This window comes from Hemitrygon akajei, chromosome 5 (genome assembly GCF_048418815.1).
Source record: "Hemitrygon akajei chromosome 5, sHemAka1.3, whole genome shotgun sequence".
NCBI lineage: Eukaryota > Metazoa > Chordata > Chondrichthyes > Myliobatiformes > Dasyatidae > Hemitrygon > Hemitrygon akajei.
Window position 1 is genome coordinate 30,038,249 of NC_133128.1, and position 26,546 is coordinate 30,064,794.

At 38.4% G+C, this 26,546-nt stretch overlaps 1 protein-coding gene across 1 annotated transcript; it reads left to right on the forward strand.

The window, feature by feature from the left end:
• The first annotated feature begins 63 nt into the window (after positions 1 to 63).
• LOC140728628 (uncharacterized) lies at positions 64 to 22,537 on the forward strand. Its single transcript, XM_073047629.1, has 10 exons — positions 64 to 315; positions 1,298 to 1,409; positions 4,126 to 4,278; positions 6,017 to 6,184; positions 8,345 to 8,418; positions 8,664 to 8,861; positions 10,597 to 10,734; positions 15,887 to 15,976; positions 18,467 to 18,610; positions 21,913 to 22,537. Exons 1-10 carry the CDS (start codon positions 64 to 66, stop codon positions 22,039 to 22,041), a joined length of 1,458 nt encoding a protein of 485 aa, XP_072903730.1. The 3' UTR covers positions 22,042 to 22,537.
• Positions 22,538 to 26,546: the final 4,009 nt, after the last annotated feature.

Genomic DNA, 26,546 nt, shown 5'->3' on the forward strand with positions numbered 1-26,546 from the left:
AAGCAAACACAGCAGCAACAAATGTAGATTGGTAATACAAAACTTCATTTCAGCAAGTCAGAAATGGAGCAGCAAGGGTCAGTGATCCAGCAGGAGCTAGCAGGCAGGATCACTCTTTACTCCATGAAAGGATGTCTTCATTGTCATTATGCAAAGGATCGCCTGACTAGTATGGGTCTCCCATTCTTTGAAGTCAATGTGGAGAAAAATCGTGAAATACACCAACAGATTATAGATCTCACTGGACGTCTTACTGTACCACAAATCTACTTTAACAACATCCATGTTGGAGGAAATGATGATTTTCAGAAGTTGGTAGGTAAAACTGATTACATATTGTAGTACGGTAAGTTAATATGGCCTAGAACTTTATTCATATGATAAAATTCTAAACAAATAAAATAGATGTCCATATTATTGAAGCACCTTGTTCAGCACTCCACTCAGAAAAGAGTCTACCAGTGACTAAGACAAAAATACTGGAAATATTGAATATGAATGGTAAACACAACAAACTAATTATCAGCTCCATGTATACGGAGGCCAGGAGGAATTAAACTGATTCAAACAAGGAGTTTTGATCTGCATGATTCCAAACAGGGTGTAGGTTTATGAGATGAGGGTAGTTGTCCTGCTAACTTAAATACTATGAACTGGTTGTCCTTCACCACTGTTACAATGAAGCCAAATGCAAAGTAGAAAGAAACCATATTCTACTCCGTAACGTACCACCTAACAAGATGAACAATAATTTTTTCTACTTTCAGTTAGCTCACTCTCCTGTATTACTGTCTCAATCCCACCAGTCCTTCCTTTGTTACCTTTTATCAGTGACACACTCCTGTCCATTATTACATTCTCCTTCCTGCTTCCATCTGCCCTTCACCCACATGCCTATCCACCAGGGGTAGAACCTTTCCTACCCCTCCCCATATGGTTCCATCTGCCCATCACCCACATACCAAACGACAAGGGGTTTTCTCCCTTGGTTCATCCTTCCTACCCCTTCTCTCATCATGTTCCATCTACCCATCATCCCTCTCTTGACATTTCTCCACCTATCATCTGCCAGCATCTGGTTTGCCCCTCCCTCTTCCTGAATGCTGCCTATCTTCCCTTTACGTTCTCTGTCCTGATGCAGGGTCTCACCCCAAAATGTCACCCATCCCTAAACATTCGTAGATGCTGCTTAACCTAATGAATTCCTCCAGTAGTAAAGCAACATTTTTGATGTACCTGTCAGATGGTCACAATGCAATAACATGGCGAAATAATGAATCACTTCTTTTCTCATCAGCCACAAGATGAGCTTGACAAGCTGATTGATCTGGTTAAGAATGAGCCTGTACCTCCGGATGCTCCTCCAATCCCTGAACCCAAAGTTGTTGAAGCACAGGTACAGAAGGAAGGTAGGTAGAACGAAAGTTCACAAACTCACAAGTGGTGACTATCAAGGCACAGGTGTACCAGTCATGTACTGTAGCCATCTCTTTCTATCAAGGCTTTACGTTGTTGCAGCTTCCATTGAAAACTCAAAGCAGAATGTTGAAGGACAGCAGTAAGCTGCACACGCAGAGGCTACTGTATTAGTTACGCCTACGCGTTAATGCAAATGTCTAATCAGCCAATTATGTGGCACAAATACAATGCATAAAAGCATGCAGACATGGTCAAGAGGTTCAGTTGTTGTTCAAATGAAATATCAGAATGAGGAAGAAATGTGATGTAAGTTATTTTGACTCTGGAATGATTGTTGGTGCCAGAGAGAGTGGTTTGAGTATCCTAGAAACTGCTGATAACCTGGGATTTTCTTGTGCAATTGTCTCTAGAGTTTACAGAGAATAGTGCATAAAACAAATAAACAAACAAAAACATCCAGTGGGCAGGAGCTCTGTGTGTGAAAACACCTTGCTAATGAGAGAGGTCAGAAGAGAATGGCCAGACTGGTTTAAGCTGATAGGAAGGTGACAGTAACTCAAATAAGCACAAGTTACAACAGTGGTGTGCAGAAGAGCACCTCTGAATGCACAACATGTTGAACCTGAATGGCAACAACAGAAGAAGACCACAAACATACACTCAGTAGCCACTTCATTAGGAACAGGAGGTACCCAATTAAGTGGTCACTGAATGTAGTTGCCACGGTTATATCATAGAAAGGGTGAACGTCATTGTGAACACTGGAAATTTGATGATATGTTTTGCAAAAAAAAAAGAATTTGCTGTTGTATCGGGGTCTTGACGTGACTGAAGGAGGAAGGATATTTATTCAATCTGATCATAATCAGAGTACATATATCTATGTGAAGCATGGCAAGTCAAACTTGTTTCAAAATAGACAGGGTACAGGGTGTGAACAGGTTCTGCTGCTTTGCAAAGCCAATGCAATATAAACATTTCCTGGAATAGGAAGCCAACAACTAATTGTATTCCTTTCAATTATTCATACGATGTCAGTAATTCTGGAACAGCCAGAAGTTCAATGATGCTCCTGGTGGTGTGGGTGCCTTACAGCTCCAGTAGGCTGGGTTCAGTTCTGGCCTCCAGTGCTACCTGTGTGCAGTTTACATTTCCACTGTGAGATTCTTGTCATAGCTTCCCCTTCTCCCACAGTTCAAAGACATGTGGGCTAATTGCCTACTGTAAATTGCTCCATGTGGCTGCTGGGAAAATCATGGATTGTTAATTGGCATGTGTAAGACTATAGGTTATCGGGAAATTGGAACTGAATAGAGGAATGGAATTGCCCTAAGACTTCATATAGATCAATATGTCAAAGGCCACCTGTGTCACTAGAAATTATTGCCATTCCTTGTTAGCCTTGAGAAGACGCCAAGAAGACTCTTGGCAATGTGGAGAATCACAGGGATCTTGGGGTCCAAGTCCATAGGATGCTCAAAGCAGCTGCGCAGATTGACTCTGTGGTTAAGAAGGTGTATGGTGTATTGGCCTTCATCAATCGTGGAATTAAATTTAGGAGCTGAGAGGTAATGTTGCAGCTATATAGGACCCTGGTCAGACCCCACTTGGACTATTGTGCTCAGTTCTGGTCGCCTCACTAAAGGAAGAATGAGGAAGCCATAGAAAGGGTGCAGAGGAGATTTACAAGGATGTTGCCTGGATTGGGGAGCATGCCTTATGAGAACAGGTTGAGTGAACTCAGCCTTTTCTCCTTGGAGCAACAGAGGATGAGAGGTGACCTGATAGAGGTGTACAATATGATGAGAGGCATTGATCATGTGGATAGTCAGAGGCTTTTTCCCAGGGCTGCAATGGTTGCCACAAGAGGGCACAGGTTTAAGGTGCTGGGGAGTAGGTACAGAGGAGATGTCAGGGGTAAGTTTTTTACTCAGTAAATGCTGAGTGCTTGGAATGGGCTGCCGGCAAAGTGGTGGAGGCGGTTACAATATGGTCTTTTAAGAGACTTTTGGATAGGTACATGGAGCTTAGAAAAATAGAGGGCTATGGGTAAGCCTAGTAATTTCTAAGGTAGTGACATGTTCGGCACAACTTTGTGGGCCAAAGGGCCTGTATTGTGCTGCAGGTTTTCTATGTTTCTATGTTTCTAATGCAAATCTTACACTTTCCTCTTTCAATCACATCACCTGCCCCTGCTGCCCACATGCACTTTGGATATTTTACAGTAGCCAGTTAATCTATCACTAAGCGAGTGTTTGGATATCTTGGATGAAACCAGAACACCTGTGGCAAAGCCATTCATTCACAGGGAAAATATGCAGGCTATTCACAGACAGTGCCCAAGGTCAGGATCAAACCTGGATCTCTGGAGTCATAAGGCAGCAGAACTGATCACTGTACCACTGTGCTACTCAGTGATTTTGTTCAGCAATTGAGAGGGGAACTTTATTTTTAGTTTTGGAGCTTTAGTTTTTTGTTTGTGTTAAGGAAAAGCTTGCCACCATAAATTGTGCTCTATTTGATTCTAGCTATTCATGTCAAACATGATCTGTACCTAATTACTGCAAAGGGTACAGGATGGCTTCTTTCAAAGGGACAATAGTATATGAACAAGCAACCTGGTCATGATCACAGAATGCACATTTATGACTAACCTTTAAAACACCCACTGTTAAGATTAATGACATTTTATTATTTACTTTGTAGAACCAGTAAGTAAAGTAGATGAATATACAAACCTAATCATGGACTTCAAGGAAAGTGGGATTATCAGCAACAACTGGATATGCTTCAAACTATACAAGGACACCTTTTCAGGGAAAACATTTGTGAATTGGCTGGTCGATAATAGAAATCTTGGTGAGTTTGCTGGATGAAAAACCTTCTACATCTCATGAGTTGAAAAATGCTCAGAACTCCTTTGATTTGATTGCAGTAGATTGAGATGAGATTGTGATAGCTTCTAACGATAGCACAACCTCATCAGGCGGTTCCTGTCACATAGTGAAAGGATATCCTGGTCATTACTAATTCAGTTATATTTCCATCTCTTTTACAAGAACACTCTGGAGAGTGCTTGGTACACACACACACACACACACACACACACACACACACACACACACACACACACACACACACACACACACACACACACACACACACACACACACACACACACACACACACACACACACACACACACACATGTTTTATGGTGCCTTTCCTGCCATGCACACAGAATATCCCATTTCTTTAGTAATGAGGATGTATAAATGTTTATATATTGTTTGTGCACTGTATTTAAGGAAGATTTTTGCAATATAATTGTTACTACTTGTAAGGTGCATCATATTCTAATTCATGTGTAGTCTTAAGTTAACTATGTGGGTAATTAAAGATGGCATATCCTGGTGTTTAATAAACGGAGCTCTTTGCTCTCGGTAGGACAGAGAGGATCAGAGTTGCCAGGTGTTCACACTGGACAAAAATAGTATGGAGCTATTATTGTGTTTTCTGGTAGATAACGTTTTGTAAATATTGGCAGTTTTCATTTCACTATTTTCACTAATTTTTGTAAGTTAGATTTTTAATGCACCTAATCAATACCTTTGCACTAAAGTGCTATGCACCTCCAGCCATTTTTCTTTGGACATAGCCTTGTATCTAGGTAACACACAACCTGCAAGCATCATTTTTCTAATGCATTATTGTTACAGTAACTCTTAATTAAGTGACCACAAATTCAGACATTCATCTTCGGTTACCTGTACCAAACTTGTGCCAGGGTATGGGTCAGTGGTAGTGCTAGATTTTGGAGGAATGAGATGGAAAGGCCCTTTGTGAGCAGAGTTATCTTGATTGGCCAGAGAACTTGGGAATTCTGTCTAATATAATGGAAATTATTTTTTCTCTCTGTTCCTCTCCCAGGAGTTGTCTAGACGGGTGTTTAGCAAGGTCTCGGTGATCCACTGTGTGTTAGAAGCTGGAGACAGGAGAGTAGGTGGAGGAAAGGAATGGAGGGGATGAGGCAGGATCTAAGGAACAGAACATTGGCTTCACTGAGAAAGGGAGAGAGAAAGTGGTCTCAGCCTGAACAGAAAAGAAGATCAAGGGGTGGGAATAATAGAACACCAGATGGATAGGGAGGGGAAATCTTGGGCTAGTTGGCAAGGGGCACAAGGAAATCACATTCCCACTGGCAGCCAGTGCCCTGATCTCCCTTTTGCTGATTGTGTAACACTATTTTGCTTTCCTACCCTACACCAAGTATCTCAATTCCATCTTTGAGAAGTATGAGATTCAAAGGATTTTCTTTAATACAGGATGAGCCATGAGATAGGAAAACGGTTGTTGAGAGAATTATATTTGATAGTGGTGGGGCTATAATGAGGGAAGTCTATCCTTATTATTTATAAAAGATAACAGGACTTTAGAACTACTTTGGTGCTGTGTGCCTTACAGCAGAGTAGAAGAAAACTGAACTTCTTTTTAAAATAAAAGTTCTAAGTAACTTCTGACTAGTTGTTTTGATTAGTAAACATATCTATAAGGAGTACTCATTCTTTTTTGGCCTTTGATCTGTATTTTAATATAGACAAATCTGCAGCGATTGACTTGGGAAGAGATCTGACAAATAGAAGGTTTTTAAATCCTTTGGCTGTAAAAGAATTTGAAGACAGCAATGCTCTGTACAGATTGGTGGAGCATGACTCCGTTGCTTCATTAAATGCCAAAGTTGCAGCACAATATAATGCCTCTTCGGGTATGTAGCATTTTATTCCTTTTCTGCTTCTGTTCCGTGGAAGATCACCACCAGAATGTATAATTTAAATAGGCAACATCCAATGTACCTGACTACCTTCGGTAGTAAATGTTAATGACACTTTCCACATCCTATAATAATAATAATGGAAAATATCTTCAATTCCAATAAGAAATTTCACTATCTATCATTGTATGTATATATTTCCCTTTCTTGTTTCAACCATAGTCAATGTCCTTGACCAACAGTAGGAGATTACCGAGCAATTTTATTTATTTTTTTAGAGTTACAGCACTGAACGAGCCCCTCAGGCCCAAAGAGCCATACCACCCAGCAACCCACCTATTCAGCACTAGCCTAACTGCAGGACAATTTATAATGACCAATTAGCATACTCACTGGTACATCTTTAGACTGTGGGAGGAAACCGGAGCACCAGGAAGAAACCCACGTGGTCATGGGGAGAACATACAAACCCCTTACAGGTGGCGCTGGAAATGAACTCTGACCTCCAATGCCCCGACTATAATAGAGTTTCACTAACTGTTAAGCTATCTTTTATAGACTTGGCTTTTTTCATTTGTAGATGCTTTCACAGGATCAGCAGTCTTTTTCAAATATCCACAAGGATAACTCTTACCAAAATTGGAAAGCCTTTGTCAAATTTGCCTTCTCCACTGCCGTTTTTCTTCTGATTTGAACCTTCAAGCAGAAAATTGCTTCAGGGTAGGGATTCTGGCAGATTAGTAGATCTATTTTCTTTGTTCCTAACTCATGTTAGTGGTGTAGTCGTCGAATCATAGCACAGAAACAGGTCCTTTGGCCCAAATCATCTATGCTGACAAATTGCCTACCTGAGTTAGACCTATTTGTGTGGGTTTGGCCCATACCCCTCCAACCTTTTCATGTTTATGTACCTATCTGGATATCTTTAAACCTCTACCCACCTTTACCACTTTCTCTGGCAGCTTGTTCCACATACACCACCCTCAGTGTGCAAAATTTGTCCTTTCATGTCTGCTTGAGCTCCACCTAGTGTTCTGGGTCATCCTGATGCATCTGCCCTCCCTGCCTCTCAGAGACCTTTTAATATTTGTGCATTCTTGGTTATCAGCCACCTAGTGCTGTCAAGTGTGTCAGTGATTCACCCTACATTGTCCCCTCTGTCTTCCCCTTTCAGGTTGACATTAACTCCATCTGGTTTTCTCACTTCCCGGTCTCTTTGAGCTCCACTTTGCCTTGTCCCTGTCAGGTCAATTTCTGCGGCTCACTGCCTTCTCACTTTCAGGATGGCTTGAGCACTTGACCCTGCCTTCTGAATGCCTGATCCACTTGATCTCCCACCTGATTTTCTCCCTTTCCAGGTGATTTGCGATTCCACCCTTCATTCTTCTTATTATGTGATCTTTAGCTCCGCCATGTCTCTTTTACATTGGCTTCAGATCCATCTTGTCCCTTTCAGGTCTGATTTAGCTCCACTTGTCTCTTTCACGTCAGACTAAACTCAATTCCACCTCCTTTCGAGAGCAGCTTGAGTTTAATTTTAACAGCAAAGTTCAAAGTTCAAAGTAAATTTATTATCAAAGTACAACCCTGAGATTCATTTTCTTGCAGGCATACACAATAAATCCATAATAGAATAATAACCATAATAGAATCAATGAAAGACCACACCAACTTGGCTGTTCAACCAGTGTGCAAAAGAGAAGTAACTGTGAAAATACAAAAAGAAACAATAAATAAATAAGCAATAAATATTGAGAACGTGAGATGAAAAGTCCTTGAAAGTGAGCCCAGAGGCTGTGGGAGCATTTCAATGATGGGGGCGGGGTGAAGTTAAGTGAAGTTATTCTCTTTGGTTCAAGAGCCTGATGGTTTAGAGGTAATAGCTGTTCCTAAACCTGGTGGTGTGAGTCCTGAGCCTCCTGTCCTTTCTCCATGAAGGCAGCGGCAAGAAAAGAGTATTCCCTGGGTGGTGGGGATCCCTGATGATGGATGCTGCTTTCATGCAACAACACATCGTGTAGGGGTGCTCAATGGTGGGGAGGGCTTTATTGTGATGAAGTGGACCGTATCGACTCCTGTTTGTAAGGTTTGTTAAAGCAGAATCTCATATTTGTTTCTAATAGTAATGTGCTGAAATAATCTGTCACATTTCAGTTTTTCAGTATTTGAAGGTCATGAAAGATTTACTTGTAAAGTTGTTCTCAGCACACATTACATCAGATGGCAAGGTTAGTCAATACTTCCTTTTTAAAATCCTATTCTTTTGCTAAACAATTTAAAATTTTCTATTCATATCTAATACTTCAACCTCTGTTAAATAAAGAGCTAAACAGCTCTTTAAATTTTACTGATTCTTGTAATTATTTTATCGATAGCTTCAGCCCATTTGGTTTGATGACAGAGTAAACATAGGTTTCTTAGTTGCTGATATGTCCAAAATTATAATTAACAATTTCACTCTTCTTTATTGTAGATAGTAGATTATAAATCCATGGCTGGAAGTCCAACTTTTGAGGAGTATTGTCAACATACAACACAGCTGCAGCATCTAGATATTAGCAGTCTCAGTAGGATAAAGAAACTGGCATTCTTCATCAACCTGTACAATATGTTAGTCATTCATGGAAATATTAAGAGCGGACCTCCGAGAAATGCACCGCAAAGATATAAAGTAAGATAGCAAACTTGTAGTTTTTACTTGTTCTGAGCACATGGATACCGCTTCTTACATAGAGAGGCTGCTTCCTAGAATGGGTTCACGTGCAAAATGAGGGTCAGGAAATGATGTAGAAATCAGTAAAAACCAGGGACACTCCGCAGGGTCTGTGATTTGACCCTCAGCAGATCAGGTTGCACCTGTGGAAAGAGAAACTGAGTAATGTTTCAAGTTGAAACCACGTTCTCCAGGACTGGGATAAAGAGAAAACATTTAGTTCAAGTTCTCAGTAAAGAGACAAGTGATATTTTCTTTATCCAAACTTTTAGGGTTAGTATTTATAAAGTCATGGAGCATATAGCACAGAATCAAGCACTTCGACCCACTTGGCCCATGCCAGCCAAGTTCTTATTTAAGCAAGTCCCATTTACCTATTTTTGGCCTAAATCTTCCAAAACCCTTCATATCCAAGTAATTCCCCAAGCGCCTTTTAGATGTTCTCAATATACAGTACCCGTCTCAATCACTTCTTCTGGCAACTCATTCCATATATAGACCACCCTTTAGGTGAAAAAGTTGCCTCTTAGGTTCCTATTTAATCTGTTCCCTCTCACCGTAAAAGTATGGTCTCTATAGTTCTTGATTCCTTCATCCCTGGGGAAAAAAGACTGAGTGCATTAACCCTATCAATGCCTATCATGATGTTATACACCTCTATAAGATCACCCTCTCACTCATCTGTTTTCTAATGAATAAAGACCTAATCTCCCAATCTTCTTTCTATAACTCAGTCTCTCAAGTCCAAGTAGCATTCTCGTTAATCTTTTCTGTACACCTTCCAATTAATGGTATCTTTCCAACAGTAGAGCCACCAAAACTGAACACAATCTTTCAAATACTGTATGCCCTCATCTATGACTTGTACAACTACAAAATAACATCCTAACTTTATACTCAAGGCCCTGACTGATGAAAGCAAGCATGCTCAAAGCCACCTTTACTTCCCTGTCTACACATGATGCCAATTTCTGCAATCTATCTACTCCTAAGTCCCTTGGTACTACAGTGCTCCTGGGGCCTTACCATTCACTGTAAAATTCCTACCCTGGTATGTCTTCCCAAAATGTGACACCTTGTACTTATCTAAATTAAACTCCATTTGCCATTCCTCAATCCACTAGCCCAGCCAATCTAGGTTCCTCTGTATTTTCTGGCAACCATTTTAACTGTCATTTACATAGTTTATTAAAGGGACAAAATAGCCAAATGGTGGCCCATCAAGCCTGTGTCAGTGTTTTGAAACTCGATATATAAAGGCTCCATCATTTGTTTTTTTTCCCCCATATAATTCTTCCTTATGTTCATTTCCTTTTGAATGTGATGGCTAAAACTTTATCTTGCAGTCTGTAATAGTTGGTGCATTTGAAATCCTAACTATTTATTGCATAAAGGACACCTCCAGACCTTTTTGTTAATTGAGATAAATCTGTTTCCTGGGTTATTGAAATAACAGCCATTAGAAACAATTTCTCTTTATTTACTTCATCTAGTCTTGCTGTGATTTTAAACATGTCTTTCAAATTATCCCTCATCATATTTTTTGTCTTCTGGTTGAAGATGTTGATTAGATCAAATGCCACATTAAAAGAAATATAATCATTTATTTTGAGGGGTTTTCTAAAGTGGATACTTTTTTATTTGATTTATGTCTATAATAATGTCCTCTCAAATCAATTTTGTACCGTTTCAGTTTTTTAATTCCATAAGTTACAAGATTGGTGGAAATGTGTTTTCGCTGAATGATATTCAAAATGGTGTACTTCGTGGTAATCGAAAAGGTCCAGCTCAAGTTACAAAACCATTCTCAAACAATGATCCACGTCTTAAGGTTGCTTTGCTGCTTGAATATACTGCTGAATTTATATAAATAAGTTAACTCTGTTGATTAATGTCCTTAAAATAATTATAATGGTTATTCCAGCACTTAAACTTTTTGGTGAATTGTCTTCTTAGATTGCAAATCCTAGTCTTTGTTATGTTTTCTTCAAGCCTCAATCTTATAAGATGGTCTAGGTATCATCAGGAATATATGTTTTTACTTTGCCTGGATTGTAACTGTCCCATCAAACCATTACAGCAAAAATCTTGCTAAAAATCAAAAGAAAATTTGGCAAATATATGAGCAACTTTTCTAAAAAAAAATCTCGTAATGGTGGAAGAGCTTGAACTATTGGGCTTATTAAAAATTTCAAATCACCAGTGATTGAATACTTTAAACAATAAACGATCATAACTTACTTCGAAAGCTAGTCTTTAAGAGTGCCATACTTATTCTGCTCTTTAAGGCAATACTACATAGAATCTGTAATAATTAAATGTATTAAACTTTCTTCTATTTTGCACAGAGTTTCAAATTTATTGGCCAATGCAAAGTGGATTTTTATAAAGGCTCTACGCGACCATTGAACAGAAGATTAATGTCAACTATACTCTATAATACAATCTTTGGTATAAACTAATTTCACTGTTTTAAAACACAAACAAGAAAAAATCTCCAGATGCTGGAAAATCAAGCACCACACACACAAAATGCTGGAGGAACTCAGAGGGCCAGGCAGCATCTATAGAAAAGAGTACAGTCAACACTCTGGGCCGATGAAGGGTCTTGGCCTGAAATGTCAACTGTCTTCTTTTCCGTAGATGTTGCCTGGTCTGTTGAGTTCCTCCAGCTTTTTGTGTTTTGTCACTGTTTTAAAAATACAACTTAGGTAAACCAAAAACTCAACAATTTTATTATTTAGAAACTGAATCAATCTGCATGGGAGTTTTTGGGTATATGTATGATAATGCAAATGTTAGAAATTTGTTTTGTGGTCCATGATCCATAAACCTGTCCTCATTGGGAGATTAGAACTTTGACAAACTTCTATAGATGTGTGGAGAAGTCTATTGACTGACTGCATCACAGTCTGGTCCCTGTGAATTGAAAATCCTACAAAAAGTAGTGGATATGGCCCAGTCTATCACTAGTAAAGCCCTTTCATTATCACTCTTTTTTATTGAGTTTCGAGTAGATAAACATAACAATGATAATGATACAAAGAGATCGGGATTACATTAATAACGATTAAAGTATACAGAAACAGACTCCGAGTATCATGTGTAATCTAAGCCTCCCAATCTCTTAGTAACTAAACATGAAAAAGATTCAAAAAAAGGTTTTTTACAAGAGAAAAACGTCCCCCTAAACTAAAAAAAAGACAAAATAACAATAAAACAAAACAAAAGCTGGGCTGCCATGTTTCATCGGTTAAAATCATTATTTGTCATTAACTCCGCTCCTCTATACACGAACAAAATGTTATTGAGAAGGATTTGGAAAAGGTCAGCTTACATCATATGAAAATGTTGAATAAATGGCCTCCAAGTTTCTTCAAATTTAACTGAAGGGCCAATAGTGCTACTCCTAATTTTTTTTCCAAATTTAAACATGTTATAGTTTGGGAAAACCATTGAAATGTAGTAGGGGGATTAGAATCTTTCCATTCAAATAAAATGGATCTTCTGGCTATTAATGTAACAAATGCAATCAAATGGCAAGCTGAGGGGGATAATTGACTAGAGTCTTTCACTGGCAATCCAAAAATGGCAGTGATAGGATGAGGTTGTAAATCAATACGCAAAACTGCTGAAATAATATCAAAAATATCTTTCCAATATTTTTCCGAAAGAGGACAAGACCAGAACATATGTGTCAAGGAAGCTACCATAGACTTACATCTGTGACAAACAGGATTTATATGGCAATAAAAATGAGCTAACTTATCCTTGGACATATGGGCCCTATGAACCACCTTAAATTGCATCAAAGCGTGTCTAGCACACATTGAAGAAGTATTAACTAGTTGGAGTATTTTCTCCCATTTCTCTATAGGTAAAAGTACCTGAAGTTCTCTTTCCCGTTCATTCGTAATTTTATCAGATGTACCCAGAAGTATTTTCGTAATCAAATCATAAATAATTGCTATTAAACTCTTCTGATAGGGGTTTAAACCTTTTTTTTCTGTAATTTCAGTTTGCTGTAATATCGGAAAAGTAGGTAAAATAATATTCAAAAAATTTCTAATCTGTAAATATCTGAAAAAATGTGATCAAGGCAAATTATATTTATTAAACAACTGTTCAAAAGACATGAGACAGTTATCCATGAATAAGTCATGAAAACATGTCATTCCCTTTGTTTTCCATAAAAGGAAAGCTTGATTAATTCTGGATGGTTCAAAGAAAAAAATTAGATATAATAAGACTTAATAGGATAAATTTATTCAATCCAAAAAAATTACGAAATTGAAAACATATTCATATTGTATGTTTAGTTATTGGATTAGTCATTTGTTTATTCAGTTTAGTAAGTGCAAAGGGAAGCAAGGCCCCTAAAATAGAAACCAATGACAACTCCTGTACAGACTCGCACACGAGATTCACCCATCATGGACAATGAATTTCATCCAGATCTTGTGTCCAGAATGTTAAGTATCGAATATTAATTGCCCAATAACAGAATCTTAAGTTTGGCAATTCCAAACGCGATCCTTTTTTGATTTCTGTAAATATTTCTTACTTAACCTAGGATTTTTATTCTGCCATATATGTGAATAAATTTTAGATCCAAAAATATCAAAAAAGGATTTAGAAATGAAAATTGGTACCGCCTGTAATAGATACAGAAATTTAGGTAAAATAATCATCTTGATATTATTAATTCTACCAATCAACGATAAGGACAATGGGGACCATTTAGTAAGCAGTTGTTTAACATGATTCATTAAGGGTAAAAAGTTAACTTTAAATAAATCCTTATGCTTCTTAGTAATTTTAACACCCAAATAAGTGAAGTAATCAGTCACCAGTCTGAATGGTGATTGTCTATAGATTGGGACTTGAATACTTAATGGGAAAAGTCACTCTTATTAAGATTCAACTTATAACCAGAAAAACTACTAAACTGAGCAAGTAGTGATATTATTGCAGGGATGGATTTCCCTGGGTTAGAGATATATAGTAACAGGTCATCTGCATATAGTGATCACTTATGTATCCCATTCCCACGAATAATGCCAAATATATTGGGTGAATCATGAAGAGCGATTGCCAAGAGCTCCAAGGCAATATCAAATAGTAAGGGACTTAAAAGACAGCCCTGTCTAGTGCCTTGAAAAAGCCTGAAAAGGGGGATCTCTGATTATTGGTAAGTCCAGAAGCCAAAGGTGTATGATATATCAATTTAATCCAAGATATAAACTTTGGGATAAAATTTAATTTCTCAAGAGTGTTAAATAAATATTCCCATTCAACTCTATCAAACGCCTTCTCGACTTCAAGTGAAATAATACATTCTGGAGTTTTAGATGAAGAAGTATATACAATATTCATTAACCTCCTAACATTAAAATACGAGTAATGATTTTTAATAAATCCTGTCTGGTCGTCAGAGACAATTTGTAGCAATACATTTTCCAATCTAATTGTCAATATTTTGGAAAAGATTTTGGAGTCCACATTCAACAAGGATATAGGTCTATATGATGCATATTCAGTGGGGACTTTATCTTTTTTAGGAATTAAAGAAATAGATGCTTCATAAAAGGATTGTGAAATAAGGCATCCTAAAAGATTCTACCTAACCAAGGAGAAAGTAGATTTGAAAAGAGTTTTAAAAATTCTACTGTATACTCATCCAAACCAGGTGCTTTACCAGAATTCATCAGAGACTGCTTTCTTTATTTCTTCTTCCTTGATGGGTGCATCTAATGCTAAACATTCATTAAGTGGTAATTTCGGAATATTCAATTTCCTTAAAAATTCATGCATTATGGTAGAATCATAATTCTGATTGGTATAAAGAGGTATAGAATTCTTGAAAAGATTTATTAATTTCATCATGGTCAATCATCAAAATACCATCCCGTTTACAAACTTTAATAATCTGACATTTAGCTGAAGCACTTTTCAATTGGTTGGCCAATAATTTACCCGATTTATCACCATATATATAAAATGACTCTTAGTTTTAAGTAATTGATTTTCAATCGGGGATGTTAATAACAAACTGTGTTGCATCTGAAGTTCAACTCTGTTTTTATAAAGCCCCAGATTAGGAGCAGCAGAATATTTTTTTTATCAATTTCTTTAATCTTATCAACCAATGTACATATTTAATTATTAATTAATTTTTTCAATCCAGCAGAATATGATATAATTTGGCCATGAATGTATACTCTTAAAGTATCCCCTAATATCCCACTGTAAATTTCTTCCATAAAGTTAGTTGAAAAGAAAAAGGCAATCTGTTCTTTAATAAAGTTAACAATGTTTAAGTCCTGAAGTAGAGTAGAATTGAACCGCCATTGTCTAGCACTAAAACAGGTAAAGCCCTCTCCACCACTCAGCACATCTATATGGAGCATTGTTGCAGGAAAGTTGCATCCATCTTCAGCGAATTTCACCACACAGGTCATGTTTCTTCTCACGGCTGCCAGCAAAAGCTACAGGAGCCTCAGGATTCATACCACAAGGTTCAAACAGTTATTACCCCTCAACCATCAGATTCTTGAACCAAAGGGGATAACTTCATTTAACTTTACTTGCCCTATCATTGAACTGTTTCCACAGCCCATGGACTCACTTTCAAGGACTCTTCATTTCATGTTCTGGATATTTATGGCTTATTTACTTATTATTATTACTTTTTATTTTTTTCTTTTGCCAATGACTCAGAGGTCAAGGGGCTTAAATCTACTTACCAGTGAAGTGAGATGATGATTTTTTAATATTACTTACTGTGCTTATTGTTCCTGATGGAGACTCCTCTTCAGTGAGGTTATCAAAAGAAGATTGATCAATTGCTTTGAGCAACAGATCAATTCATTCCTAAAGCATGACCTTGAGGGTCTAATTACTTGGCATTTTAATCATTTATCAGCTCCCTCTGCCCTTGACACTTTCTGAAATGCACTGTAACACTTTCTTTAATTTTTCAGGCTGCATTGGAGGAGGTAGAACCTCTTATTCATTTTGCTTTGAACTATGGAGCAATTAGCTGTCCTCCAATCAAGATTTACACCGCCGAGGTTTGTTCCAATTACCATTTTAAACCATGTTCTCTGAACTGATTCCACAACCTATGGACTCACTTTCAAGAACTCTACAACTCGTGCTCAATCTTATTTATTGATTATTAACTCTTTTGTATTTGCACAGATTGCCTTCTTTTGCACATTGGTTGTTTGTCAGTGCTTGTGTACAGTTTATTTATTGATTCTATTATACTTTTTGTTCCACTATGGTTGCCTGCAAAAAAAAAATCTCCTGGTAGTATATGGTGATATAAATATACTTTGATGATTAAATTTACTTTGATCTTTAAACTTTGAACATTCAAAAGTTTTCACTTTCTGGTATCATCTCCATCATCATTTAGGAGGCATTTTACTGACTTACTTTATGTTGTAATTTTAAAATCTCATAAATGACTGCCTTTTCTCTTTCCATATGATTTGATGCTATCAGAATTTTATTTTGACATTTTAAATTATATTCTGATGTGATGGAAAGTTTAAGACTATACGTGATGGCCTAATTGACAAAGAAGGGCAAATAATGGGCCAGCAGGATATATTTTCTCATGACAAAAAGAATGTGAGTGCTGAAATTTGGAGTCAAACATAAAATGTTGAATGATCTTTGTGTGTTGCTCCAGGTTCTTACGTCTGAATTTTGTTGCACCCCTACAAAGTCTCTTCAAGGTATGCCCACTTTGAAGAAGTTCTCCTCCTCTCTTTGCCATTAGGTCTGTAAGACCCTGTCTCACTGCTCCCCTTCTTCAACCACACTATCACCCAGACTCACTACTAAAACATGTCTTTCCTTTGAACTGCCATCTTGTCTTGTTGTAGCTCCCAACTCCACTTTCAGGCCTCCCAGTTGGGTTCCAGCCAAGATCTAAAGTATTTCTGGTGCTGTTTCCAATCTCCACTCCCCTATCTGCCTGTCACACCTCCACAAATGGATCCATTTGCCAGCTCTTGCTTCACCCTTCCTTCCATCTCTTTATGGTGGCTATCTCCCCTGTATATTTCAGTGCAGGTGAAGGGTCTCAGATTGAAATGTTGACTGATATAAATGCTGCCTGACCCTCTGGGCTCCTCCAGCATTTTGGGTGTTGCAAGAGATATTTGCTCCTCTGGCTAACGAACTCGTTAGCTGATGAACTCAAAAAGCAGAATTATGAAATGAGCTATGTTGTAACAACCTGGCCCTTAACACCCAGAAGACCAAGGAGATCATTGTGGACTTCAGGCATGCTGGGAACCACACTCACGTCCCCATCTACATCAACGGAGCTGTAGTAGAGCGTGTATCAAGCTTCAAATTTCTTGGCATCCACATTTCTACTGATCTCATTTGGTCCCTGAACTCCTCCATCCTGATCAGAAAGGTGCAACAGTGCCTTTATTTCCTGTGGAGCATCAAGAAAGCTCACCTCTGGATACTGTCCCAGGATACTGATGGACTTTTACCACTGTACCATTGAGAGCATATTCACCAACTGCATCTCAGTGTGGTATGGCAATTGTCCCGTATTGGACCGCAAAGCACTCCAGCGGGTGGTGAAAACTGCCCAATGGATTATCGGCACCCAATTGCTCACCATTGAGAACATCTACCATAAACGCTGCCTGGGCAGGGCGAAAAGCATTATCAAGGATGCATCTCACCCTAGCCATGGACTTTTTACTCTCCTCCCACCCGGTAGGCGCTACAGGAGCCTCTGCTCCTGCACCAGCAGGCACAGGAAGAGCTTCTTCCCTGAGGCTGTGACCCTGCTGAACCTCACATCACAGTGCTAAGCAGTATAACACCCATATTGTACTGTCTCAGTACTTTTATATTTGTGTGCTGTAGCACTTACATTTTATTCACAGTTATTTTGTAAATAACACTATTCTTTTGCACTTCTGGTTAGGTGCTAACTGTATTTCATTGGCTTTGTATCTATACTTGGCACAATGACAATAAAGTTGAATCTAATCTAATATAATCTAATGTTTAAAAAAATTTGGAGACTGTTCACAGAATGTCTAGGCTCATTTTAAAGTGTATCTATAAAGGAATATGTAATTTGCCCAAAATTTCATACTAATTTCTTTTTCATCATGTTAGCTGATATCAGCTTGGGTATAAATAACCTTTGGGTCCCAAAGTCACTGAAAGGCAAGGCCTGTCAGGGCTTCTGACAGGATTGTACATTCCCGTGTATTGACTGAAGGTGAAATCAAGCTCTATTCTTTTCTGTGCCATAGTTAAATGAGTTTCCTATAGGCAATTAGCTTCTCACAGTCCATGGTACACCTGAAATCCTGTCAAAAATGAGTAACTTCCTGAAGGGGTTCCAGAGCCTGTATTATTTATAGGCATGTATAAGTAGTTATTTTAGACTACTTGCTGATACATGACTTTCAGATGCAAGTCAAAGCTGCCAAAATAAATTTGGATGGATAGCAGAAAACAGATGATGGAGAACTTTGCAACCAAAACTGTGCTTTAATCCCCAATTCCAGGATGTTGACAATCAGCTAAAGATTTCAGCTGAAGCTTTTCTTGATTGTGCTGACGGCTGCCAAGTCAATGTATCGAGAAAGGAAGTTGGTCTCAGTCAAATTTTTAAACGATATAAGATTGATTTTGGTGGAACAAATGAGAAGGTAAAATATTCATGTTGACTTCCAAACTATGCTCTTGAATCAATTGATGACAAACTATAAGATTTTTATAAAGCATCATGGTTTAAGAAAATTTTTATCTGTATCAATTTATTGATTAAATTGTTCAAAATTAACATAGACTCAATTAAGAAAAAAAATCATATTTCATGGTTTTAATAATGGAAGATACTTAACCTTCCATGAAGGTAACTGTTGGTGGCAATTAGCTTAAAAGTAATAAAAATGGAAAAAGTTAGTTCAACTCTGCACACCAACTCACCCAAAGCATTCCCTTTAATTGGCACACTAATTACCACTCTAAATATTCATTTGTTTCAACCTCAGCGTACCATCCAAGCCCATAACCTGATCCATCAAGAATGAGAGAACAGCCAAGTGCATGGGAACACCATCCCCTACATTTTCTCCACCAAGTCACACAGTATATTGACCTAGAAACAAACACTGAGAATTTAATGCCATCACTTTTTTTTCCAGAGTTAATTAGATTGGGTAGTGAATGATGGTTTTGATAATGATGGCCACATCCTGAAGACTTGTAATTTTTCAACTCTTTGGAATGAGTCTGTTGTCAAAAATAATGTGGATAGACAAACTGTCATTAACTTATTTAGCATGATTTGTAGTCCATGGCTTCATTTTAAGGTACCATGGATTAATTATTAATGACACCAACCTTAGAATTCAAGCTTTGCAGAACTTGATAGTTATAAGTTTGTTCTAGGCTACAGAATGATATTAATCAGATGGTAATCTGAGTAAGATAATAAGCAGATGGAATTTTATACGTGTTAACCTGTTAGGACTAATAAGGGTGGGACGCATACAATCAATGATTGGGCTCTAGGGAGTTTAGAGGTACAAAGGGACTTTGACAGACAGACAGACATACTTTATTGATCCCGAGGGAAATTGGGTTTCGTTACAGTTGCACCAACCAATAATAGAATAGAAATATAGCAAAATAAAACCAGAAATAATTAAATGATAATAAGTAAGTCATGCCAAGTGGAAATAAGTCCAGGACCAGCCTACTGGCTCAGAGTGTCTGACACTCCAAGGGAGGAGTTGTAAAGTTTGATGGCCACAGGCAGGAATGACTTCCTATGACGTTCGGTGTTGCATCTCGGTGGAATGAGTCTCTGGCTGAATGTACTCCTCTGCCTAACCAGTACATTATGGAGTGGATGGGAGACATTGTCCAAGATGGCATGCAACTTGGACAGCATCCTCTTTTCAGACATCCCCATCAGAGAATCCAGTTCTATCCCCACAACATCACTTGTACAACTTGTACAACTTTGGTGTACGTCCAAAGTTTCCTGAACATGGCAGCACAAGTAGATGGGGTGGTGAAGAAGGCATACAGGATGCTTGTCTTCATTAGCTGTGGCATAGATTACAAAATGCAGGGAGGTCCTGGTACAACTTTATATGGCATTGTTTAGACCACAGCTGGAATATTGTGTGCAGTCAGGTCATTGGATGTGATCGGACTGGAGAGAAGATTCACTGAGATGTTGCCTGGAATAAAATGTTTCAACCATAATGAGAGAATGGGTAGGGTGGATTTGTCTTCCTTGCGCACAACTGAGGTGTGCAGAACTGTGGCAGGCGATGGTAGGAAGGAGAAGAAGAAGAAAGCCGTTAACTCCCTTAACGGGATGCCGTCACAACAGGCTTTCTTGTTTGTCATACGAGTTGAGCTAGCCAAGTTGCTAGCTCAACGCTCAACCCAGCATGGATAGAAAGCATGCAAGGGAGCCGGCTGGATTCGAACTCGGGAGCCTTTGCTCCGAAGTCTGGCACTGATGCCACTATGCCACCAGCCAGTCTAGGCAATGGTAGGAGAGAGGGTGAAAAACTGCTCCCCGTGACAGAGATGTCCAAAACCAGAGGGCACAGATTTAAGATGACAATTAAAGAGATTGAATGAATATATTTTTTCACCTAAGGCTGGTTAAAATCTGGAATGCATTGTCTGAGAAGGTTGGGGAGGTAGGTACCTTCCCAATGTTTAAGACGCATATGGATGAGCACTTGAACTGTCTAGGCACAACAGCCTATGAAGTGCTGGTAAAGGATTAGCCTAGACAGGACTTGATGGTCAGCATGATCTGATGGGCCTGTTTCTGTGCTGTATGACTCTATGACTTCCACTGTACCGAGATAGAAAATGCAATTTTCACTAGGTCACCTGACACCCGTGTTTGGCCAAGTACTGCAATCATAAGACACAGGAGCAGAATTAGGCCATTTTGCCCATCGAGTCTGCTGCACTATTCCATCATGGCTGTTTTATTATCTCCATTAACCCCATTCCCTTGCCATCTCCCTGTAACCTTTGACCCCCTAACTAATCAAGAACTTATCAACCTTTGCTTTAAATCTACGCAATGACTTGGCCTCCACAGTTTTCTGTGTAAATGAGTTCCACAGGTTCACTACTGTCTGGCTAAAGAAATTCTTCCTCATCTCGGATCTAATTGGACATCCCTCTATTCTAAGGCTGTGCCCTCTGGTCCTAGAGGAAACAAATCATAAGAACGTAAGAAGTAGGAGCAGATAAATCCTTTATCTTTTATTCATATTACAGGATTGGAGCATTGCTAGCAAGGCCAGAATTTGTTGCTTATCTAATTGCTGTTGAGTAGGTAGCGTTAAACAGCTGCAGCCCTTCTGGTGAAGGTATTTCCACAGTGCTTTTGGTTGTGGAGCTCCAGGAATTAAACTCAGTGACCATGAAGAAACACTGATATGTTATAAGGCTTTATGGTTGATCATTGAGAACATGGTAACAAGACACACAGAAAACCTTCATGTAACAACAATGTTCTAGGAAAAGAAATATGTTTGATAAATCTAATAGAATATTTTGAAGATGTTACTAGCACCATGGATAGGTTCTAAAGGACTGTCACATAGAAAGTAATCAATTCCATTATTTTACGAAAGCGTATAAATTCACCTTGATTTTCACAATCACTCTATTATTGAGCATATAAATTAATTGGTTCAATTTTCAAGATTTTGTGTACATATCAGCAGATTGCATGTATGCATTTAAACTTAAAAGGAAACTGATTGGATGTCAAGTTCTCAGTTGTCCTGAAGTGATAAGGCTCTATTAAAAAGGTAATTTCTCACTAACAAAAAAGTGATAACTTCTCAAAGGTTAAAACTTTCTTCACCCTTATTTATTTCTACAATTGAAACTAAAATATTCCTGAAAGCAATATATTATCTGGTTGAATGTATTTGTAATTTGATCATTTGTACAGTTGCTGAAATGGGTGTTTGAGCATCTACAAGATTCACCAAAGAAGAAAGCACTGAAAGAACTCCTAGACCATAGAAAAGTCAACATTGTTTATCTTCCATTTGATTGGTCAACAAATTCTAAAGACTGATGAAAAGAGGCATTGAAAGCTATTGGCTCTGTTATATTCACCATCCACTGATCCTTACCAATATTGTCTAATATTTTTGTTGTTGTATTATGCTATAGATTTACCAATCATTAGGGTGTTTGATATAAATATCTGCAAGCACCTTAGTATTCATTACAGTTTGTTACAGTACTTTGCTCTCTTATGCAATCGTATGACATAACGCAGAAGTCATGTTTTCAAAAACAGTCTAAGCTGGATGTTTTAGTCAGATCAGAATAACTAGAAGGAATAATAGCTTCAATTTTTTTCTCCTTCTCTGACTAAAACGTTATGGAACATGTCAATTCAGCCAAATGTTTTTCAGACTGATATTACCATCTCTCTAACTATTCTTTGTGAAGAACTTCATGACGAATTGTTTGCTAATATAACTGTAACAAGCACTTTAGTGTTTGCATGTCAAGTATGAAAGGTTGTATTGATCTAACTATTGTCTTTCTCAGACTGTCAATAAAGAAAGTGCAAGACAATTAATTTCAACTATTTAATTTTGGTTTTATTGAATATTTTAGAAAAAAAGCCTCTTTTATTTATTAATTCATTTTCAGCATCCAAAGATCACAGCAAAGGTTAACATTTATTCCCCATTCTTAAATGCCCTTTAGGAAATGGTGATGAGCCACTTTCTTCAAGCTTTTATGTTAGTTCTTCAATGTTGTTGGAGAGGGAGTTCCAAAATTTAAGCCTCCTATAGACGATGAAGGAATAGGAATATATTTCCGAGTCAGGATGGTGTGCAACTTGAAAGGGAGCATGAAGATTGTGATGTTCCCATGTGCCTAAAGCCCTCAGCATTATAACTTCTAGATGTAAGTGTGAATGCTGTGAGAAATGGTATAATTAAGCTATAGAGGGTGCCGAATTCGTCCAATCTTATAGAGCTTTTTTTGAGGAGGATATCAAGAATTTTGATGAAAAAAAAGTTAGTGGTCTTTGTCTACATGGACTTTAGCAAGGTCCGCATGGAGGTTAAATCATTTGGCATTCAGGATGAAGGATTTGTCATTGGTAGAGAGCAGTAGTAGATAAAGATTGACTTTATTTGTCACAGGTACAATGAAGCATATGATGAAGTGTGCCATGTGCATCAAATTAAACCAGCAAGAAAGAGCTAGGCAGTTCGCAAGTGTTGCCACACTTCTGGTGTCCACCTAACATACCCCCAACTCACTAACTACACATTTGTCTTTTTGGAATGTGAGAGGAAACTGAAGCACCTAGGGGAAATCCGTGTGGTCACAGAGAAAAAGTACAAACTCTTTACAGACAGCAGCAGGAACCGAGTCCCAGTTTTACAGCTGGCGTTGTAATAGCATTATGCTAACCACTTCGCTAGCATGCCTTCCCATGGTTGTCTCTCCAACTGGAGGCCTGTGAACAGTGGTGTGCCACGGGAATTGCTGTATCCATTGTTGTTTATCATCTATATTAATGATTTAGATGATAATGTGATGAACTGGATCAGCAAATTGTGGATGACACTATGATTGGAGGCGTAGTGGACAGCAAGAAAGGCTATCAAAGCTTGTGAACTGATCTGGACCAACTAGGAAAGTGGATTTAATGCAGACATGTGTGAAAGGGAATGACTTAGACAGTGAATGATACGGCACTGAGTTGTGTGGTAAAACAAACAGACCAAGGAAAACAGATCCATAATTCCCTGAAAGTGGTATATTGGCCTTCATAAATCATGGCACTGAGCACCGACGTTGAGATGTTATATTGAGTTTGTATAAGGCATTGGTGAGGTTGAATTTGGAGTACTGTATGCCATTCTGGTCACCTCCCTTCAGCAAAGATATCAATAAGCCTGAAAGAGTGTAGAGAAAATTTATAATGATGTTGCCTCAACTTGAGGACCTGAGTTACAGGGAAAAGTTGAATAGGTTTGGAGTTCATTCACTGAGGTGCAGGAGAGTGAGGGCAAATAATGTGAATGCATGTGTAGTACTTCTGAGGCTGGGCAAGACTAGCACAGGAGGTCATAGGTTCAAGGTGAAAGGTGATATTTAAGGGGAACAACTTCATTCTAAGGGTGGTGCGAGTGCGGGATGAACGGACAGTGGAAGTGGTAGTTGCAAGTTCCAGTGTAACATTTAAGAAAACTTTGGATAGATACATGGATGAGAGGAATATAGAACTATCGCCTGGTTGTAGGTAGATAGGACTAGACTGAAGACAAGTCTGGCATGGACTAGATGGGTCAAAGGGTCTGTGTCTGTTATATTGTGCTCTATGACTCTATCCAGTTTAAGTCCTGCAGTGATGGGAAAAATTCTGATAATTTAGCTGTTCTAAGCAAAAGGAACAACAATAGACATTACTGGCAGAGAAGAGGCTTTCAACTACTACATTTGTATCAGGTTTTGTGACAGCTCAATAGACAATGGCTCATTTTCTTTTCCCACTTAACTTTATTATTAAGATGTTGTAATGAAATAAAATTAAGAGTAATTTCCCTTCTACAACTGAGCGTTTCACAATTAAAGCTGAAAACTTCAGAAGGCCAATTTAGTGATTCAGAAAATGAGATCAATTTAAAGTGAGGATTTGAGGAAAATTGAAAATCAAAACATGTTGGCATGAAGAGGGAGCAAAACAAAATCATAGAATGAGGAAATGATTTTTTTCCTGGTCCCCAAACTGAACACAGCTAAGTGTTTTCTCTTCCAACAGTTGGCTTAATAGATGTTCTTAATAGATCTTCCTAGAAAACCATTCGTGTTGCAATTTTCCATAATCCAAACCCTTCCTCCTCCCCTCCCATGATTCCCTTGTTTTAAGTGGAGATCCATACCTATGAAATGTTTTTCTCAGTGGCCACAGATACACTCAGGTACCTCATAAAGTGGCCACTGAGTGTTTGTCCATGGTCTTCAGCTGCTGTAGCTCATCCACTTTAAGGTTTGACATGCTGTGCGTACAGATGCTCTTCTGCGCACCACCATTGTAATGCATGGTTACCTGAGTTACTGTCACCTTTGTGTCAGCTTGAACTAGTCTGGCCATTCTCCCCGACCTCTAATTAACAGGGTGTTTTCACCCAGAGATCTGCCATTGACTTGATTTTTTTTTGTTAGTTTTTGCACCATTCTTTGTAAACTCCAGAGAGTGTGTGGCTGGAACTCCCAGATTAGCAGTTTCTGAGATACTCAAATCACCCCATCTGGCATCAAGAAATGTGAATTGAAATTCTAAAAAAGCAATTGAAATTATTTGTTGTTTTTATTCCACATTTTGTATTTTTATTCCATAAAATTCTTCAGGAGTGAAGTTTTATTTATATCTCAAATTTTCTGGTAGGGATTTGTGAAATTCTGTTAGGGCAGATTTCCATTGCCCAAACAGCAGTAACTCAGGGTACACTACTTGTAGCAGATTACAGGAATAATTTACAGTCATTTTCTAGGCATTCGATTTTAGAAATTAATATTAACAAGAGATTTTGCTGGTGTTATAGTTCTCAGATATTGCCTTATCGAGTACTTTTGTTGTCTGTTCCTATTGTAGATTTCTAGCATCCACGTTTTGTTTTTGCTTTTCAAATAACATAAAACATAAAAGACTACAGGACAGTACAGGTTCCTCATCCCAAGATGTTGTGCTGACCTTAAACCCTACTCTAAGGCCAATCTAATCCTTCCCTCCTACATGAACCTCCATATTTTTTATCCCCATGTGCCTATCTAAGTTTCATAAATGTCCCTAATGTATCTGCTTCTACCACCACCCCTAGCTGTGTGTTCAACACACCCACTACCGTCTGTGTAAAAAAAACTCACCTCTGAGATCCCTCCAATAATCTTAAAATTATGCCCCCTCCTATTAGCTATTTCACTCCAGGAAAGAATTTCTGGTTATCTACTTGATCTATGCCTCTCACCATCTTGTACACTTCAATCATCATTTCTCTTCCTTCTTCACTCCAAAGACAGAAGCCATAGCACACTCAACCTATCCTTATAAGACATGTTGTCTAATCTAGACAGCATCCTGCTAAATCTCCACTGCATCCTCTCTAAACCTTCCACATCCTTCTTATGAGGTGACTAGACTGAACTGAATATTCCAAGCACAGTCTAGTGGTTTTATAGAGATGCAACATCACCTTGCAGCTCTTGAACTCAATCTACCAACTAATAAAGAACAATATATCATACGCCTTCTTGACAACCTTATCAACTTGCGCACCAACTTTCAGGGATCTATAGACATGGACCCCAAGACCTCTCTGATTCTGCACACTACTAAGATTCCAGTATAAAACATACAAAATGCTGGAGGAACTCAGCGGGTCAGACAGCGTCTATGGAGAGGAATAAAGAGTCAAGATTTTAGGTCAAGACCCTACAAGAATCCAGAAGAAGGAGACAGGTGGAGAAGTGGATCAGGGAGACGGATCGAAAGGGGATTGGGGAAATAGATAGAGAAGGGGATCAGGGAAATAGATGGAGTAGGGG

Coding starts and splice junctions, on each gene's coding strand:
- LOC140728628 (XM_073047629.1), top strand. CDS start 64: ATGGAGCAGCAAGGGTCAGTGATCCAGCAGGAGCTAGCAGGCAGGATC. Junction 1,410..4,125: donor AGCACAGGTACAGAAGGAAG/GTAGGTAGAACG, acceptor TTTACTTTGTAG/AACCAGTAAGTAAAGTAGAT. Junction 4,279..6,016: donor GGTCGATAATAGAAATCTTG/GTGAGTTTGCTG, acceptor ATTTTAATATAG/ACAAATCTGCAGCGATTGAC.